Source organism: Thamnophis sirtalis, unplaced genomic scaffold (assembly GCF_051295495.1).
Source record: "Thamnophis sirtalis isolate CommonGarterSnake01/CBP01778 unplaced genomic scaffold, rThaSir2_p1.2 scaffold_5, whole genome shotgun sequence".
Lineage (NCBI taxonomy): Eukaryota > Metazoa > Chordata > Lepidosauria > Squamata > Natricidae > Thamnophis > Thamnophis sirtalis.
Genome location: NW_028261385.1, coordinates 19305893 through 19326446, shown reverse-complemented (window position 1 = coordinate 19326446; position 20554 = coordinate 19305893). Strand labels below are relative to the sequence as shown.

Below are 20554 nucleotides of genomic sequence, written 5' to 3'. Positions count from 1 at the left end.
AAATTTGTCTTTGATGCCTCCTCTTCTTCCTGCCCGCAGTCCTTGTAGTAAATAATGAATAACCCACATAAGTTAACCGAAAGCAAAATGAACAGATTATAGAATTAACCAATAAACAAAATAATCTTAGGCAAAAATCTTCTCATTATTAAGCATTGCATATAAGCTTCTAATCCTGCATCTGAAACAGATTTATGGTTTTAATTGGGCCGTTTCCCTTTTTTTTCTAGGTCAAGCAGGTGTTGGTGAGTGTGGAGGAGAAATTCCAGGCTGGTGAGCCGTACATTTCTGTGTGGACAGCTGTGAGAGGAGGCAAGCATGAAATCCTGGTCTCTTCCTTTCTTCTCTTGCTGTGGATTCCAGAGCAACAGTCTTCGGTCTTCATCATAAAGGCCCTTTGTTGTCCTGGCCAAATTGGGGAGTGGAAGAACAAGCCATTATTATTATTGTTATTGTTTAGTTTTGGCTGTCCTTGTGTGTCTTTTCCCTACGTTTTCTTGGTCCTGTCAAGATGGCTGCAAATGAACCACCCAACAATCTCGGCTTGGCCAGGAACGTTGCTCTGACTCAGTTGAAGAAGAACCATTTCTTGACATAATGGAATCCTGGCATGACCACAATGCCCATCACTCCAGAAAACGCGATGCTGTTTCTTCCCATCCTTTATCGATGGTTGCAGGGCCATCTGAAACAGGAAGCGGAGGAACCTGAGCACGGCCTCTGCCATTCAGCCATTAAGAAGCTGAGAGAGTACATCCAGTTGAACTTCCCGGTGGAAGAAGGCAAGCTGCATTACAGCCCCAGTCCGGTGGATATGGAAATCTGCACGGTTTACTTAACCAAGGATCCAGAAGCGACAGAGCCTCTCGGCCTAAGTTTCGGCAATATCCCTGCTTTTGGGGATTATGGTGAAAAACGGAGAATGGGGAGAAGAAAGAGGGGACATAAAGGCCCAGTGCTTGATGTTGGAAGCATTTGGGTTACTGATTTGAAAAAAAACAGCCCGGCAGGGAAATGTGGAAAAGTTCGCTTGCGAGACGAGATCCTTTCGCTGAATGGCCAGCTAATGGTTGGAGTGGACATTGGTGGTGCAAGGTAAGATGTGGTGAAGGATACTTCAGGATTGATATGGGTGATATGGATGCTCATGGTGAAACCTTCCAGAGGTTGGAAAATTGCAGCTCTCAGCAATTTTACCATGCTTCCTTCTGCTTGTCTTGAAACTGTTCTAGTCATTTGATTGACAACGTAGCTTCTAATGCTTGGAAACGGATTGATTTGATTCTCTGTATTCTTTCATAAGGGACGCGGGGGCTCAGTGGCAAAGACGCTGAGCTTGTCGATCAGAAAGGTTGGCAGTTTGGCGGTTCGAATCCCTAGTGCCGGGTAACCAGAGGTGGGTTGCTGCCGGTTCAGCCTGGTTTGGGCAAACTGGTAGTGGCCTGGAGCAGCTGAGAGCGAACCAGTACGATGGCTCTTTTGGCCCACCTGCGCTCTATACATGTTTTTATGGCAAAAGGCAAATTGCACACATGCACACAGTGTGCGGCACCTGCGTGAGCCCTGACAATCAGCCAGTTGTTGCAGGGGCGGTGGATTGTGCATGTGTGCGCAGCGCGGGTAAGGTGCACGCACGAATAGAATGCACGTGCGCGATCACCAAACCGGTAGTGGCGGTAAATGCAACCCACCACTGCGCATAATGGAGTGAGCTCCTGTTACTTGTCCCAGCTTCTGCCAACCTAGCAGTTCGAAAGCATGTAAAAATGCAAGTAGAAAAATAGGAACCACCTTTGGTGGGAAGATAACAGCATTCCGTGTGCCTTTAGCATTTAGTCATGCCGGCCACATAACCAGAGAGACGTTTTTGGACAGTACTGGGTCTTCGGCTTTGAAACGGAGATGAGCACCGCCTCCTAGAGTCGGGAACGACTAGCACATATGTGCGAGGGGAACTTTTACCTTTACCTTTTATTGTTTCGTAGTCAGCAAAATTCATCTAATTTTCTAATCCAAAGTTTAATCGCACTAATGGTTGTAAGGAAACTTGAGTTCATGCATACAAGCTGTATTTTAAGTCTTTGTGTTCTGTAAGACATCTAATTGTAAATAAGAGCAATTCAAATTGCATAATTGGAAATGCAACTGATTCAGAAACAGCCCAAGACTTGACAATCAAACTATTCTGTGTTTAAAGCAAAATATAAGACAAAATATTTGGTCTTTTGATTTTAGTTGAATGGGATCTCAATGGGATTCCTTAGATCAGGGCTGTCAGTCTCCTGGCCACGCGCTGGCCACGCCCATGCCCGGTTTAGTGAAGGGGGGAAAAAAGCCCCAATACGTCACATGATGTCGCTGTGATGCTGTGAGTTTGACCCCTGCTTTAGATCATGTTTTTCTGTGCTGGGATGATGGGAAATGTAGTCCAGCAATATGGAAGATAGAGGTACTCCTTGACTTACAGCCATTCATTTAGTGACTGTTTGAAGTTACAACAGCACTGAAAAAAGTGACTTAAGACCATTTTTCACACTTACGACCATTGCAGAGCAGCCCCATGGTCATGTGATCAAAATTTGGATGCTCGGCAACTGGTTGATATTTATGATGGTCATAATTTCCTGGGATCATGTGATTCCCCTTTTGCGATCTTCTGACAAGCAAAATTGTCTTGCTCAGCAATGGAAATGTTGGTCTCAGTTGTGGTTGTAACTTGTAACTCAGTGGTGGGTTCTGGATCCTGTTGCAACCGGTACGGTGCAACGGGGCCGGGTGTCCACCACATGAATGCATGCTGCACACGCGCAGTGCGTTGATGCGTACTTACTGCCTGTGACCCTCTGCGACGCCTCAGCTGCTTGGCGGAGTGTTGCAGAGGCACCGTACACTCCGTGCGCGGGCGTGTAAGCCCCATTCGGCTCAAATACAGGTAAGGAGGGCAGGCGGGCCCTCCGGAGCACCATACCGGAACGGTATCTGGTGCTCCCAGCAGGCACCGGTACGTCTGTATCGGGGCGTGCCGGTCGTATCCCACCACTAGACTACCTGTATAAGAATAAATCATTGGTATTTTGAGATTTCATGTTAAGGGGATCTCATGGGATTTCTTTAGATCACGATCCTCTGTGTGGAGATGGTGGGAAGTGCAATCCAGCAATAAGGAAGATACCAGTTGAGGCAAATTACGTGCATAACCCCCCTAATGGTCAGACTACTAGAATCCCGGATGGATTTTTAGATACAGGAACAATCCAATGTCCCTTTTCCTTCTTTAAAACCACACCGTAACCTCTAAGAATACTGAAGCAGTAGTGCTTCTGCAGAGAGCTAGGTTTTGGTTTTTTTTGGCTGGGTGGCAGGGATGGGCTTCAAAAATTGCAGCAACGGGTTTGCTGCCCCTTTACTGGGTGGGCATGGCCTAGTCTATGGTGGGCGTGGCCTAGTTGGCCTCCTGCACCACGGCGGGGGGGGGGGGAGTGTTTTTCACCCTCCCCAGGATCCAGAGACTTTCCTTGAGCCTCCGGGAGAGCAAAAACTGCTTCCCCTGAGCTTCAGAGGCCCTCCGGAGGCCAAAAACAGGCCCATTTCCAGACTTCCGGAACTTCCGGTAGACCTGTTTTTCACCCTCCCCAGGCTCCGGAGGCTTTTCTCGAACCTCAGGGAGTGCGAAAACTGCTTCCCCTGGGCTCCGGAGGCTCTCCAGAGGCTGGAAACAGGCCTGTTTCTGGACTTCTGTAAACCTCCGGTAGGCCCATTTCTCCCTCTTCCTGAGTGTGCGGGCCCTGCACTTACTTGGCATGATGAACGTGTTGAATGGAGACTCCTGGGATGGGAGGGGCAGGGGGGGGGCAAGGCGGGGTGGGCATGGCCAGCCAGGGGTGGCATTTGTGCGTTTGCCGAACTGGGCAGAATCCTAACTAGAGGATCACCCAAACCAGTGGTGGGTTTCAAAAATTGTTCGAACCTACTCTGTGGGTGTGGCCTCCTTTGTGGGAGTGGCTTGCCGCCCATGTGACCGGATATGAAGATGCCGACGACACTTGTCAGAACCACCTTAAATTACCTCACACACAGCACTGGCATGCATAAGAATATGATGTAAACTTGGTTTTTAAAAGGCATCTTTGCTTTGCGTTAAAACAACTTCAACACACGCAATGTTCTGATTGCACCACAAACGCCATAGTCATCCTTACCTTTCACAGAGGCACTGAGTTTTATAAATATGAGCATGATAGTGTAGAATAATCATATCCAAGGACCAGTGGTGGGTTTCAAAAAAATTTGGGACCTCTTCTCTAGGTGTGGCCTGCTTTACGGGTCCACTGGTGGAACCTCTTCTAACCAGTTCGGTGCGAACTGGTAGGAACCCACCTCTGACCCGAACCCATGCAAATGCCCAGCAGCCCACCCCTGGTGGGTGGGAATGTTTTATCATTTTTATGGTAGCTGTGGCCTGACTCAAATAGATGTATAAAACTTATCAAGGACTTTATTGCACTGATTATATATCTTCTTTGGTCAGAAAATGTTGCCTGTTTGTTCTGCCAACATTTGAAGGGAGCCTTAAGAGCTTTTCTGGCCCACTGTCGCATACCTCTAGTCAAGCCTTATGTACTTCTTGGCTAATGAGTAGAAGCTGGAGCAAATTGCACAGAGTGATACAAATCAGAGTGTTGTTTTAAGAAAAAGGAAAGGAGCAATGCAAATATGTAATATGTGGAGCAGACTTTAAAAGACGAGATAAGCAGCAGATACGTCTTTTTACTGTACTGCCGAGTTGATTGGACTAACCCTCTTTGCAGAGTGTGTTGGCAGATACATTCAGGAAAAATCACCTTTCAGCTTCTCTTGATTCACTCCACTTCCATAAGATTGCCTTTGGTGTTGAGCTATTGTATTGGGATAAACAGTTGGTGCAGGTGTTTGATGAAAACTAAAGTCTCCTACAGGAACTTAACAGGAGTTTGAACTTGCCAAATAACAAAAATAGGGAGTGTGCAGTCAATTTGGCTTCCAGGAAACTCTGTTCTGGCTGGTATTAAGCCCACTAAGAATCAGGGAAGGATTAACACACTTTTGCTGGTGGGACTTTAAGCGTTGGCCAAATGTTGCAGAGAGAGAAATTGCTTGGGAAAACGGAACAGGGATTCCCTACAGCTGCCCAGTCTGTCCTGTTTTGCAAGAAGGAAAGAAACATGGTGAAGAGTATCAAATCCCCCCAAAACAATAGAATAATTCCCTTTCTTCTTTGCTTGCTTGCTTATTTTGGACTCCTGCAACTGTTCCCGTTAATGATGGAGTCAATGGCTGTTTGCCGCTCCCAATGTTGGAATGGTTGGAAATTTATCTGGATTTTTTTTTCCAGCAATGTTTTGATTGCTTGAAGGATCCAAATTTATTTGGATATTTTTCAGCAATGTTTTGATTGCTTGAAGAATTAGTCAGACGAAAATGAATTTTCTTTCAGATTAGAAGAAGTGAAGAGGACATGTGTACGCGGAATGAAGTTTACACATCACCCCAAGCTGAAGTGTGTTTTGATGGATTTTGGCTAGTTGCTTGTATGTACCCAATCAATTATTAGTCACACAATAAACCAAACATAAACCAAGCTTAAAGTAATCTTGCCCAGCCTGATGTAGCAATGTATTGGAGTCATGGTATCTAGAATTCTTAGCCAGCATGGAATAATAACTATGAATTTTGAGAATCCAACCCATTTGAGGATTATCAAATTTGGGAAAGTGTAACTTAACCCAGCAGGAATACTGCATATAGCCATCTTGTTACAGAAGGAGGAATGGAAGAGAGTATTGGTTCACAGGATAAAGCCCATCAAATTTCATGAATTCATGGTGTCTCTGTATAGCTTGAATCAAGGCATATTTCATTTTCAGTAAAAAGATAACCTCCCTCCCCATCTCCATGAAGTGTTAGCAATGAAGGTGCTTCAAACAGTACACCACAATAAACATATTAGTTTAATTTGTGATTCTAGCCACTTTACAGTCTGTAACTTGTGATTTATGGATTAGCATTATGTATGAATTGGCTCATTATGGTTGGTTGAATAAATCATAATTAACGCAATACATTCTTTAATGTGATATATTCACCCAATCATAGCTTTCTTTGATGAGTCTAATGTTTGGAGTTATATTTTGTACCAAATGGATTACGGATTACCAAATGCAACGTCTAGGTTGACATGAAGCCCTAACTAAACTGATATAATTTATCACAATAAATGTGTGCTTGCTGTCTTGGGAATAACTGATTGAGTGTGGAATGTATCCACAGGCTCTCATCTGACAAACTCAGGTTTCAGAAGGGTTACTCAAATAGCTAACAGTGAGATATCTATATGAAGAAAACCTGGCATTCAATTCTTAGCTTAACCAGAAACTGGTATGATTGCTTTGAAAGCAAAGTTTTCATATTTGTTTCTTGAAGAAGAAGAATGTTCAAGAGAACATGGAACACCTATGGAAAGTTTGCAAGTGGATTTTTCTGAATCCAAGTAGAATCTTTCTTTTGGATTGTTTCGCAGATTTATATAGCATCAATAATGTCTTAGAAGCATTACTGCTTCAGTTGAGAACTTGTGCTGCTCTAGTGAGTTATTGCCAAAGATGTTGCTGTAGCTAAAGGGCTGGATGGAGAAGACTGTTATTCTAAGGGACATCTCTTGATGGCACACATCAACCCCATTGAAGAATATAAGTATGGGAATACTATATTTAAGAAAAAAACACGATTTTTCCGTCAATAATTGCCAGCATGTGGGAGAATGGAGAAGATTGTCTTAGGTTTGCTGAGGAAGATGTTGCTGAAAGACATCCTAAACGGACAGGAGGTCCAAATAATAACAACTCACAGATGAAAGGCAGGCAGACAAGAGGGAGACTCCCTTCAGGTTAGCCCTAATAGAACAACAGAGTCGGAAGGAATCTTGGAAGTCTTCTAGTTCAACCTCCTGCTCAATCAGTAAACCCTACATCAGTGATGGCGAATGTTTTTCTGCTCGGGTGCCAAAAGGGTGTACGTGTGCGAACGATAGCACGTTCGTGTGTACCCACACCCTTAATGCAATGACAACCCTCCTCCGTGCATGTGTGCACAACCCCTCCGTGCTTCGCCCGAGTTGGGCCATTTTTCAGCCTCCCCAGGCATTTCCGAACTTCCGCTAGGCCTGTTGGGCCTGTTTTTCACCGTTCACAGGCTCTGGAGGCTTTCCTGAAGCCTGGGGAGGGCAAAAATGGTCTCCCCCACCCTCCGGAAGGTCGAAAATCAGCTGGCATAGGGCAACACCTCATGTGCCCTCAGATATGGCTCCATGTGCCACCTCTGGCATGCATGCCATAGGTTTGCCATCACGGCCCTACATTATTTCAGACAAAGCTCTTAAAAGCTTCCAGTGTTGAGGCACCCACAACTTCTGGAGGCAAGTTGTTCCACTGATTCATTGTTCTCACTGTCAGGAAATTTTTCTTAGTTCTAGCTTGCTTCTCTCTCCTTGATTAGTTTCCATCCATCGCTTCTTGCTCTGCCTTCAGGTACTTTGGAGAATAGGTTGACTCCCTCTTCTTTGTGGCAGCTCCTTAGGTATTGGAACATTGCTAACATGCCACTTCTAGTCCTTCTTTTCACTAGACTAGATATTCCCAATTCCTGCAACCTTTTTTCATACGTTTTAGCCTCCAGTCCCCTTATGTTTTAGCTTTCAGCCCTGTACTAGGTATGGAGGGGGGGATGAGTAATTGGAGTGGAATTAATCCATATTCATGAAAATTCTTTTGCATGAACTCAAAATCTTCAAGTATAGGGAATCTTTGTAAGACATGAAGGCTTTCTTTTCTAAACACACCATCTCTGCCTGTGGGGGGTGGGTGGGTAAGGAGCACAAGGAGACATTCTGAATGAACAGGGCTGCAAATCCCAAGTAGATGGAGATGGAGCTAAGAAGTACTAGAATTAGCGGTTTTTCTAGATGGTCAACATGTTTGGTTTTCTGGATTTCAGCTTAACTTGAAAAATCTCTATTGGTAGGCGGAAAAATACTCAACATCTCAAGGAACTTTCCCCCAAGCTTCATTCCAACTCACATGGATTAAACCAAGGGAAAAGATTCATTTTCAGAATAACAGCTCCCTATCCATTTAGTAGAGATAATTTTGTGGTTTTCGGGGTTTAAAATATTTTATTAGATTATAGAATAAAATACAAAAGCAAATAGTAGGGCAAAGTGGGGAGGAGAAGGGGAAAGAAGAGAAAGTGTTGACTTCTAACTCCCTCTGTTGCAACAGAATAAGGCATTAACATCGAACCTCATCTTTTTACTTTCCATAATATTATAAACTATCCCTTTCTAGGCAGGGACATGGTGGCTCGGTGGCTAAGACGCTGAGCTTGTCGATCAGAAAGGTCGGTAGTTCAGTGGTTCGAATCCCTAGCGCTGGGTAATGGAGGGAGCTCCCGTTACTTGTCCCAGCTTCTGCCAACCTAGCAGTTAGAAAGCATGTAAAAATGCAAGTAGAAAAATAGGGACCACTTTGGTGGGAAGGTAACAGCGTTCCATTTAGTCATGCCAGCCACATGACCACGGAGACACCTTCGGATAGGGCTGGCTCTTGAGCTTTGAAATGGAGCTGACCACCGCCCCCTAGAGTTGGAAACGAGTAGCACATATGTGTGAGGGAATCTTTACCTATCCATTTCTGTAACAACAAATCAATCTAATCAGTAAAACTCAAAATCAAAAGTTTCATTTTTTTCCCACCTCAAGCACAAAGTCCAGAAGTGGTTTCCATGTAGCGACAAAGGTACTTATATCTTTGATCCAAACAGTTAATTTAGCCATCTCTGCCAACTCCATCAGCTTCTGCAGCCATTCATCCATAGTGGGAAGTTTAGTGTTTTTCAAACTTGCCCACTTTAAGTTGTATGGGTTTCACGTCCAGAATTTAAAGTTCTTTCACTTCTTAAAATTTCTAAGTTTTTAAAAAAAAGACTAACCTGTATGAAGAAGGTGGATCAATTAATTGTATCAATAGAAAGCCTAACTTGACAGATTCTTGATTGTAACTAGTAATGATTTTGTTAATAATATTCTCTCACCCTTGGTCTTATTTGGAAGTTAGCACCCAGCCCTCTCCCAGAAGAATGAAATATCCTAGGAAATATTAAAAAGGCAGAATATTATATTTCCCTGGATTAGAAATGGAGAAACAGGTTTTGGGCAGGAAGCAGACTCACTCTTAATAGCCTCCACCCTCCTCAATAAGCCACAGCAGATGTCAGCACTTAAGAAATAAAGAGATAGCTAGGTCTATTCATAGGCAAGTGCCCTCATCCAAGATCCAACAAAGGTAGGATTAGCCCTCTACCCATTTAGCAACAGAACTCACCACATGGCACCTGGGGAGATTACATCACCCAGCAAGATTCAACCAAGCTTGGGACTCAAGACACTACAAAGTTACCCTTGCATGGCCCCATGGGAGTCTGACAACCAATCCGAATATATTTCTTACACAGGAACAGGAAGCTCCAAGGCGGGGCCCAAGAGAGGGTATAAATCTCTCTCTCACTCAATCCCACCCATGTGCTTTTTCTAAAAAAAACCTGTGGTCATTGATTAAACCATCTTTCCAAGCAGCCTCCATGTTTCCAGTGTCTTTTTCCCCACTTGGAACTGAACCAAGATGGACATTTCTTCCAACAGTACCAAGTGGGTCTGATACATAGACCCATTAAAAAAAAGGGAAGGGGGATCTCCAGGATTCATTTCAATAGGAGGACCACTGCGGCTGTTTATCATCATCTTTCTGTCTCATTTTTTGGCTTGCTTCGGGTGCAGGGAACGGGGAAAAGAGTGTAAGCGGTTTTAAAGAAGGAATTGCTTGTGTGCTTATGGGATAAATTCCTTCCTGTTTGAACAGCTTTGCTTTCTAATTATTTGATTTGGCACTTTCTTCTAGGCTTCGAGCCACTGCTGTGGGTGTCTTATGTTTCCCCCCCCCTCTGATCCTCCCCCTTTTAAAAATGAGTGTAACAAGGGAATGAAGGAAGAGATTCAGTATATTTGCTATCCTGTGGCATCTCATTACTGTTGCCTTCTATCCGGCCATGTTTTTAGTGTAAACTTCTCTGAGACTGCAGTGTATTTGGGCTGTCTTTCATAGATATATTTACACTTCTTGGCCTTAGGAGGGCGCTGTCTTAACACACTTTAATTTCTTGGTTAAATGGGACAGCAGCAATTTAGGATTTGCCTTGCAGTTTTTAAAGAATTCCCATCAAACACTTTATTAAAAGTACTTTTAGTTTCGTGGCTGTTGGATCAGGTTGTATTAAAAGTCTGTCTGAAGAAAAGTTTGTATTTCTTCTTTGAGAGAGGAAAGTGAGTGATTTTCCCCACAAAACCTTCAACAGTAACCCAAATCTTCAAACTAGAACTTACCGCATTCTTTAAATTAGTGTTAATTAAAAGAGCAGGGAAGTCTTCTTTCATTTAATGTTGATCTGGATCCCTGATGTCTGCCTTCTCCATCTTGATGCTATTAGGTTTTGGCTGGGAATTCTGGGAGTTATAATCCCAAGCAGTGGTGGGATTCAAATGTTTTTACTATCGGTTCTGTGGGTGTGGCTTAGAGGGCGTGACATGGCTTGGTGGGTGTGGCTTGGTGGGCATGGCAGAGGAAGGCTACTGCAAAATCCCCGTTTCCTCCTGATCAGCTGGGACTCTGGAGGCAGAGAATAGATGGGGCGGCACCAGCCAGAGGTGGTATTTACTGGTTTATTTACATTGATAAATAAACTGGTATTTACATTTACAAACAAAAATATTTGTCATCACCTATAAAGCCCTACATGGCATCGGACCTGGGTACCTGAGAGACCGCCTCCTGCTGATTACCTCTCTCAGACCAATTAGATCGCACAGGTTGGGTCTCCTCCGGATTCCATCTGCCAGCCAATGTCGGCTGGCGACTCCCTGGGGGAGAGCCTTCTCTGTTGCAGCTCCGGCCCTCTGGAACGAGCTCCCTGTTGAGATCCGGATCCTTACTGCCCTCCCGGCCTTCCGCAAAGCCACCAAGTCCTGGCTGTTCCAGCAGGCTGGGGGGAGCTGAGAAGCATCTACCTCCATAGAAATTGTGAATGTTGGTTTTGTTTTTAATATGTTGTCTTTGTCTTGTTCCCCACTTTCCCTTGTCTTTTGTGAGCCACCCGGAGTCCTCCGGGAGTGGGCGGCATACAAGACAAATAAATAATAATAATAATAATAATAATCACTGGCATAGCTGTAACTTCACAATGAGTGGAGAAAAAGAGGCACAGGAGAGCATCTTCCTAGTATCTCAGTCTGTAAACGACGGTGAGATATTTTTATTCTCAGACTTACAAGATTCCGTTAACGTAGTTTTGAAATAAAGTAGAATTAGCTCATCCGGCTTGGTTTCCTGTCTGGTCTACCTGGGAAGGCAGACAGCAAGAAAGGACAGCAGCGGAATTCTCAGGTACGGTTTACATATTGTATTAATATATGGCTGTTGTGTAGTCATAATTAATCAAATAAATTACAGTTGATCGCGCATCATATTAACCCAAACTATGGTTTACAAATCATACAGTATGCTAAGCCAAAAACAAACCACTAACATTAAGGAAGTGCATTGTATGAACCAAGTTTCAGGCTGACTTCATTACTCATGCTATTTGGAAACTTTCCTAAAGAAGCTACTATCTCTCCCCCCCCCCCCCGCCCAATCTCTCCCTCCTTCCCTCCTTCCCTCCTGTTGTGGCCCACCAGTAGTCAGAGGAGCTGGCAGCAGATTCGGACAGTGAGGAGGTTGGGGAGGAACATGGGCCAGTCCTGGAGTCTGGGGAAGGCTCTGATGAGGGCTCTGTGTCGGAGGCAGAGATGGGGCCAGAGCCGTATGCCAGTTATCATCTGCCTTCAGAGTCAGACATCAGTGAGGCAGAGGAACAGCTGGAGCCTGTTCCCAGTGTGCCCATGTGCAGAGTTGCCAGACAATGGGGAACAGCTAAAGAACAGGTGTCGACTTGGGAGTAAGGCCACAGGTGGACGATGAATGGCCCCTTCCAGAGGAAATAAAAGAGGAGGGAAAGGGGAGTGGAGTTTGCAGGAGACAATTAGTTCGCTTAATTGGTTCGTGACTCTCTGAGACTCCTTGCCACGTTTTGCAGGTATCGGCCTGTCAGCTCTCCAAGCCAGGTAATGTCTGTGACTGTACATCCTCCCTTGAAAGACTTTAGCAAGGCAGAATTCACAGAGAATTAATAAAAGGGTTTTTTGTCAGGACAAGGAGTTTGCTTCATGCTCTCGGGAAGCCTAGGTCAGAACAGGTCCCTCCCTCTCTTTCTAGTATGAGCATCCGTCTCCCCAAAAGGTGATTCATGATTAGCCCTAGCTAATATGTCATTACTCTAATATAAGGATGCTTTGATGATCCCCCTAGAAAGTGCACATCTCATTCATGAATTGCTTCTTGAATTTTTTGAAACTTTACTGAAAGAATCTTACACATAGGGGAATTCTTAAATTGGAATGTCACACATGCTGGTTTCAAATTAACTTTTACTGAACTCAAAAAACATTGACTACCGTGTAGATTAGCATCTTCTAAGGCTCTTCGTTGAATAGCCTTTTATTATCTCTCTTGCTATATAAAATTGGATCTTATTTATAGACCAAAAATTCAGTGTATAAAATCAGAGACACCCTTTTATAAAGAACAGAGCAACTTTGACATATGCCAACCATGTACTTTGTAAAATGCATACAAATGTGCATTCCCCCCCCCCCCCCAAATTTAGATGCCAAGGTTTCTAACTGAAAACTATTTTGTTCAGAAACAGGAAAAAGCAGTTAATTCAATTTTGGACATTTCTGTTCCCAGAAATGTTATATTTTGAAAGTGTGAGGTTATGAGTTGGGCAATCAATGTTCCTTCTGGGGTTTTGTGGGGTAACTCACATAGTACTCCAGTTAGTTTTCAATAAACAGAAGATCTGGAAGTTTTTGCGAATGCATCCAGGTGCAAAATCAACTTTTGTATATCATCATAGACAGTGATATGCATCAGAGCCAGATTTTGTTTTAACCCATATTGCAAAGAATTGTATGGCGTTGAAAAACAAATGGATCATCTGCAGTGACGTAAAGTGATTAAGTCACTTTAAAAATTGATTGTCACTTAATATGACTAAATCCGCTATTCAGAAAGAAATGTTGCAAAGAAATGCCTATGCTAATTGAACGCAATCAGAAGAGGTCTTGTCACATGATGACTTTGTTCATGCAAAGTTTCCTTTTAAAAAATTTAACCCCAAACTAACATATTGTAAATTAATGTGACCTAGGAGCAGGTTTTAAGGCACACTATATTACACGCAGCAATAGTGTAACTGCATTCAGCAGGTGTTAATCAGTTCATCAGTATAAAAATGCTCATGTCACATCCAAGAGCAGGTTCTGCAGCTTTGGCTAATTATTCTTCAGAAATGTGAGGGCAAAGTCTGCTCTGATGCTTCCACGTTCTAATGCCTGAGGATGATAAGATACTCAAATAGTTCAGCTGATCACCTGTTTGCTTGACACCTGGTCTTATTGCTTCCTTGAGGAAGAATTGTTCAACTAAGGCTAGGACAGGGATGGCTAACCTTTTCTGGACTGAGTGCCCAAAGCGCATGCACCTGAACCCCCCAAATGTGATGTGTACATACCCCTCCTCATGCAACCAGCCCTCTGCATGCATGTGCTCACCGCATGGGCGCACCGCACATGCATATGTGACCCCTCACATGTGCCCCAAGCTATGTGCATGCGCATGTGACCCCCGCATGCTCCCCGTCCTCACGCATCAGTGCATCCCCCTGCCCCTTGCACGTGCCCTGCCCCCTGTGCATGTATAGCAGAGTCCCGAAGACCAGCTGGCCGGCGGGAGGCATACGCACATGCGCATCAGAACTGACCTGGGGTGATGGCTCGCATTCTCACAGAGAGCTTGCTGTGTGCTACCTCTGGCACACATCCCATAGATTTGCCATCATGGGGCTAGGAGGTTATTTGAAAGAGCCTTCCAATCTCAACAACCCAAAAGTGCATCCTTGTCAGATCCAGACACTGTTGACTGACATGTTCTAGAGGAGGTGTGTCCAACCCATGGCCCCTGGACTGCTAGTAACATGTCCCCCACAAGATCATAAACCTTTGCAGGCATTTATATTCATTGACTATATTATATACTTTACATACAGCCCAGACAAGCCAAATGGTTGGATCCCCATGTTCTAGAACATTTCAGTCAGGTTTAGATCTGCTTTTGGCACTGACTTGATTGCACTATGGATAATCTTTGCTGGGAGAGTGAGATTGTGAAATTCTCCTGAGCCTTTTTGTGGCTCAGTAATACCATTAACTATGATTCTTTATCTATTGGTATGCAGCCTTTATTATTTTTGCAAATAACTTTCTTCTTCCTATCTTCCCACAACAACAACAACAACAACAACAACAACAACAACAACAACCCTCTGAGGTGGATTGGGCTGAGAGAGAGAACTGGCCCAAAGCTAGAACCCACCCCTGACCACGGCCCTAATGTGGCCCTCAATGAAATTGAGTTTGACACCCCTGAACTAAATGAAGCCAAAACACTGGCACTTCAACGAAGAGATATCATTGGTGGTTTTTTTAAAAATGCCTTTGACTCATAAATGTTGACTTCTGATGACTTCCTGGATTAGTCCATGCAATTTTCTTGCTAACAATTTAGGAAGTGGTTTGTCTCCTTCCTAAGGCTGAGAAAGGGGGACTTTTGCCCAATCATCCAACTGCTTTTGTGCCTCAGGTGGAAATAGCAATAGCAATAGCACTTAGAATTATATACTGCTTCATAGTGTTTTTACAGGCCTCTCTAAGTGGTTTACAGAGTCAGCCTATGGCCCCCAACAATCTGGGTCCTCATTTTACCCACCTCGGAAGGATGGAAGGCTGAATCAACCTTGAGCCTGGTGAGATTCGAACTGCCAAATTGCAGCTAGCGGTCAGCTGAAGTAGCCTGCAGTTCTGCTCTCTAACCGCTGCGCTACCACGGCTCCTAATAAGAACTGATGATCTCCTGATTTCTAACCTGGTGCCTTAAGCACTACACCAAATTGGCTCTTGGATGTTGTTAGTGGATGGTTTATCTGCCTGTAGCATTCAACCTGTTCAAAAGAAGATGTCCTCTCCCTAAAAGATCAAGGTCATAGCTTCTGGGGGGGTGGAGGGTGTCTGAATAATATTTGCCATTAGAGGCAGAGGTGTTATCTGCATCAAGCAGAACCTTTTCCACTTCAGACTATGTGCCCGCTGTGCCCTTACGTCAGTAAGAAATAGCCTCTTTATCCATCCCATGGCAACATTTTCTGTTATGTTGTTGGAATGCAGGAATGCATTATGCATGGGGAGGCATTGATGTGAGTCCAGACACTTCAGGTAGTACGGAAAAAAATTGCAACAAGAACCACTGACCATAACTGGGGTTTTACTCCAGTCTTATATGATAGTCACAGACTCCCAGTTTGTTCATTTCAAAGTGGTACTAACTTACACGATTCTGACAGTTTGTGATCCCAATACTTAAAGGGATGCTGCTTGTAGTACGTTCCAGTTGCGGAGAGCAGAAAAGAGCAATGAAAATGGAGACTTGAGTCTAAATCTTATGAAGAATGTTTAAAACAGGGGTGTCAAATCTCATTTCATTGAGGGCCGCATCAGGGTTGTGTTTGAGCTTGGCCACCCGAGTGGGTGTGGCCGAGTGGACGTGATTTGGGTGGCATGGCCAGTTCAACATCTCTTGAGTTGGGGGCACACACACACACACACGAGCTCCGTTTTTGGCTGCAATGCCCTGCTCCAGCACTTTTCCAGTGAAAATGGAGCTTGCGTGCGCCCTCCCGAGCTTGGTTTTCGCTGGCAGTGGTCCTTCACTTCTGGGTTGTCCATAGGGGTGTTTTTTGCTGTTCGAAGAGGGCGAGGGGAGGCCATTTTTGCCCTCCCAGGCTCCTAGAAAGCCTCTGGAGCCTGGCGAGGGCAAAAAACAGATCCATCGCGTGCAAAAAGCAGGAGGAGGGTGGTGGGGGTCACACACGCATGCGCAGGGGGGGGGTCGCATGCATAGAATTATGGGTGTGGGCACACCCGTGCACGACCCCACTGCACTCCTTGTTTTTGGCACGTGATGGCAAAAAGGTTAGCCATCACTGGTATAGTGCAATATTAATGCAATATCCGGGGTTTTCAAAACAATTGTATAGAATGTGAGGGATGCATGTTTTTGTTTTATTCTTTTATGTATAATGCACACTGAAGATGGCATTTAATTTTGTTGTACGAGGTGCAATGACAATAAAGTATGGTAACTAATAGCTTGCTTCCTGGAGTTATAGATGCTCTATCACTGGTGATTTTCAAGCAAAGACTGGTTAGCCCATTTGCCTGGACTGTATGAGGATTTCTACCCCAGGGAAGGAACTGGTCTAGAACAGTGGCTCCCAAGCTGTAGTCTGTGGACCTCTGGGAAGCCGCGATGTTATCATAGGATGTCCGCGAAGTTTTGAAGAAATGTTATGATTTAAATATTGAATTAAGTCTTGGTGGTCCGTGGCCATGGTCCGTGGCCACAAAAGGCATCTAAAGGGGGTCAGTGTGAAGAAAAAGTTGAGAACCACTGGTCTAGAACAGAAGTGCCCGTGAGGGGGATGTGTCACATGCAGGCCACGCCCACCCCAGCTCCGCGAAGGGGAAAAATATTGCGAAACATCACGTGACAGCAACATGACGCAGCGGGTTTGACAACCGTGGTCTAGACTCTAGAGGATCTCCCAGCTACCCTATTATTCTATGATTTCTTGATATTCTTTTGTTTTCTTACCCATTTTTCAAATTTAGTTTTCAATTTTGTTACTATAATTTATCCTTGTACGTTGTCACTTTCACTCGTTGTCGGTTGCTATTGTTTACATTTTTCCCAACTCTTTAACTGTTGTCCTTGTCTGTTTTGTGTAAACCAGCGTGAGTCCAGGTTGATTCACAGTATACAAGTTCGTTGAATGAATGAATGAAGGAGATAATAGCAATTGAGCTACGTAGGGAATGCTAAAGACGACTCTCTCAGTTGGAGCAATGGAATAACTTGGTTTCTCCGATTGTTTAGCTACTATTAAAATGGCTTGGTTGGGCACTTTTCTGTAAAAAAAGGATATGAAGGCAGCCTTTATGATTAGGTTGACACATCTGTATGTATTAGACGCTTGCAATGTGATGACTTAAGCTATGTGCAACAACAATTTCTAATTGTTTCCAGCTGGATGGCAATTGATTGCTATTTGGAGAGTGTTCTTTGGCAGTTTCTTTCAGATGGGAACTCTCTTGCTTGGGTGTTTTCTAAAGCACCTGGTACCTTTTCCGTCGCCAGGTATGAATATTAAACAATTGGAAGTAGCATATATTTCAAAAGAGATTTATGCCTGTGGCAATACAAAAGTTTGATGGATGGGTTGCCAGAATGGCAGGAATACGCTTCAACTCACATTGAATTGTTAAAATGGTATCACTGATAACGAACAGGTTTGCAAAAAGTTGTCCCTAAGCTGATACAGGTTGTATCGTCGGCTTTTCATTTTAGTGACTGTTCAAAGATACAACGGCACTGAAAAAAGTGACTTATGACCATTTTTCATGCTTATGACTGTTGTGACGTTCCCATGGTCGCATGATCAAAATTCAGATGCCTGCAACCATCTCGTATTTATGACGTTTGCGGTATCCCAGGGTCATGTGATCACGTTTTGCGACCTCTGACCAGCAAAGGAGAGCCTTCTCGGTGGCCGCTCCGACCCTTTGGAATGAACTCCCCGTGGAGATTCGTACCCTCACCACCCTCCAGACCTTCCGCGTAGCCCTTAAAACCTGGCTGTCCCGACAGGCCTGGGGCTAAAGACTTCAACCCCACTCGAATAGTATGACTGTTGCGCTTTTTAACGATGTATTGTCTTCATTTTTGTAACTTGTTTGTCCTTCCCTCCCCTTGAATTGTGAGCCGCCCTGAGTCCCCTCAGGGAAAAGGGCGGCATACAAATAAAGTAATCTAATCTAATCTAATCAAAGTCAATGGGGAAACCAAATTCACTTTACATCCGCGTTGCTAACTTAAGAACTGCAGTAATTCCCCTAGCAACTGTGGCAAGAATGGTCATGAGATGGGACAAAACTCACTTAACAAATGTCTCACTTAGCAGCAGAAATGTTGGGCTCAATTTTGGTCGTAGGTCAGGGACTAACTGTTCTTTATTCAGAATGTAGACTAAAAATGACCCCTTGTAGTTCTGATTAATTTCTGCCAAGAAATTAAAAGACTCTTGTTCCTGGGGAGGAAAGCTACGGCAAATCTAAGCAGAGGCATCACCCTGCCAACAAAAGTGTGTATGGTCAATGGTTTTCCCAGTTGCAATGTATGGCTGTGAAAGGTGGACCATAAGAAAGGTTGAGCACCAAAGAATGGAGGCCTTTGAACTCTGATGCTGGAGAAGACTCCTGCGAGTCCCTTGGACTGCAAGGTGATTAAACCGGTCAGTCCTAGAGGAGATCAACCCTGACTGCTCTTTAAAAGGCCAGATCCTAAAGATGAAATTCAAATACTTTGGCCACCTAATGAGAAGGAAGGACTCACTGGAGAAGAGCCTAATGCTGGGAAAGATTGAGGGCAAAAGAAGAAAGGGATGACAGAGAATGAGGTGGACGGATGGAGTCACCGAAGCAGTAGGTGGAAGCTTAAATGGACTCCAGAGGATGGTAGAGGTCAGGAAGGCCTGGAGGAACGTTGTCCATGGCGTTGCAATGGGTCAGACAGGACTTCGCAACTAACTAACTAACTAACAACAGTTCTGATTTGCTGGGGAAGGAGGAGCTTACATTTTTGGAAATCTCCATGCAGAATTGAGTTGAGGTTCTACCTATACTTATCTTCTCTCTCTCTCTCTCTCTCTCTCTCTCTCTCTCTCTCTCTCTCTCTCTCTCTCTCTCTCTCTCTCTCTCTCTCTCTCTCTCCCTCCCTCCCTCCCTCCCTCCCTCCCTCCCTCCCTCCCTCTCTCTCTCTCTCTCTCACACACACACACACATACACATCACACACACACTAACCACACACACACACATAATTTAAATTCATTCATCCTTATGTAGGAGTAAGCAGGATCTAATTTAAGAACCTGGTAGTCTGTGGCTATGTCTCCCTCTAGTGGCTTCAGAGGACCTTCTGTGATCTCTCAGAGTAGAAGTTTGATCTTGTGTAGAATAATTTCCTGTCCCCTTTCCAGTGCCTCTTTGAAAGAATACCGTAGAGGTAGTAGAAAGCTTTGTTATGCATTTCCTCTCAATATTTTTTAAAGTTCAGCTGGATGGAGATGGTCAAAACTGCAGAGGAATCAAAGAATACAGAAGAATGCCAGAATGTGGGCATATTAATTGCTTGGTTAAATGCTTGATTGAAATAGGAAACTTTCGTTTTCCTAACAGTTTAGTGACCACTTTGGGTGAGAATGTTTGTGTGGGGACTTCCACATATTAGGATCAAGTAAGGCCATACTTGGAATACTGCATCCAGGTCTGGTCACCACAATATGAAAAAGATCTTGAGACTCTAAAAAGAGTGCAGAGAAGAACAAGAAGAATGATTATTAGAAGCTAAAACATACGAAGAATGGTTGTAGCAATTGAGTATGTCTAGCTCAGAGGTGTCAAACTCGATTTCATTGAGGGCCACATCAGGATTGTGTTGGGCTTTGGGGGGCTGGGGTGAGTGTGGCCGGGGTGGGCGTGGCCAGTTTGATGTCACTTGTGTTGGGGGCACCTAGCAATAGCAATAGCAGTTAGACTTATATACCGCTTCATAGGGCTTTCAGCCCTCTCTAAACTGTTTACAGAGACAGCATATTGCCCCCAACAACAATCCGGGTCCTCATTTTACCCACCTCGGAAGGATGGAAGGCTGAGTCAACCTTGAGCCGGTGAGATTTGAACAGCTGAACTGCAGAACTGCAGTCAGGTGAAGTAGCCTGCAGTGCTGTATTTAACCACTGCGCCACCTCAGCACCTGTGGTGACCCGAGCCCTCTGCCAGCGAAAACTGGCTCCCAAGCTCTGTTTTTGGCTGGGACGGACTCTTGCAACCATCTGCCAGCGAAAACGGAGCTTGGGAGGGCTGCATGCAACTCTCCCGAGCTCTGTTTTCACTGGCAGAGGCATTACGGACCAGTCCTTTGCTGTTTCCAGGTTGGCCCTGCGGGCTGGATCCAGCCCCCAGGGCTTGAGTTTGACACCCCTGGTCTAGCCTAACGAAAAGAACGACTGGAGGAGACATGATAGCAGTGTTCCAATATTTGAAGGGCTCCTACAAAGACAAGGGGATCAATCTATTCTCCAAAGCAATGGAAGACAAGACAAGAAACAATGGAGGGAAACTAACCAAGGAGAGAAGCAA

General features: G+C 44.5%; 1 protein-coding gene across 2 annotated transcripts in view; it reads left to right on the top strand.

Moving 5' to 3' along the window:
• The first annotated feature begins 283 nt into the window (after positions 1 to 283).
• The window catches only part of PDZD2 (PDZ domain containing 2), a 249938-nt gene continuing 229667 nt past the window's right edge, over positions 284 to 20554 (top strand). Inside the window, exon 1 of one of the 2 annotated variants that reach the window (XM_087715376.1) lies at positions 284 to 1095. In XM_087715376.1, the coding sequence (XP_087571502.1) occupies positions 611 to 1095 (485 nt within the window). In that variant the 5' untranslated portion in view covers positions 284 to 610. The remainder of the gene's footprint in view (positions 1096 to 20554) is intronic. The other variant, XM_087715377.1, reaches the window with a different exon arrangement.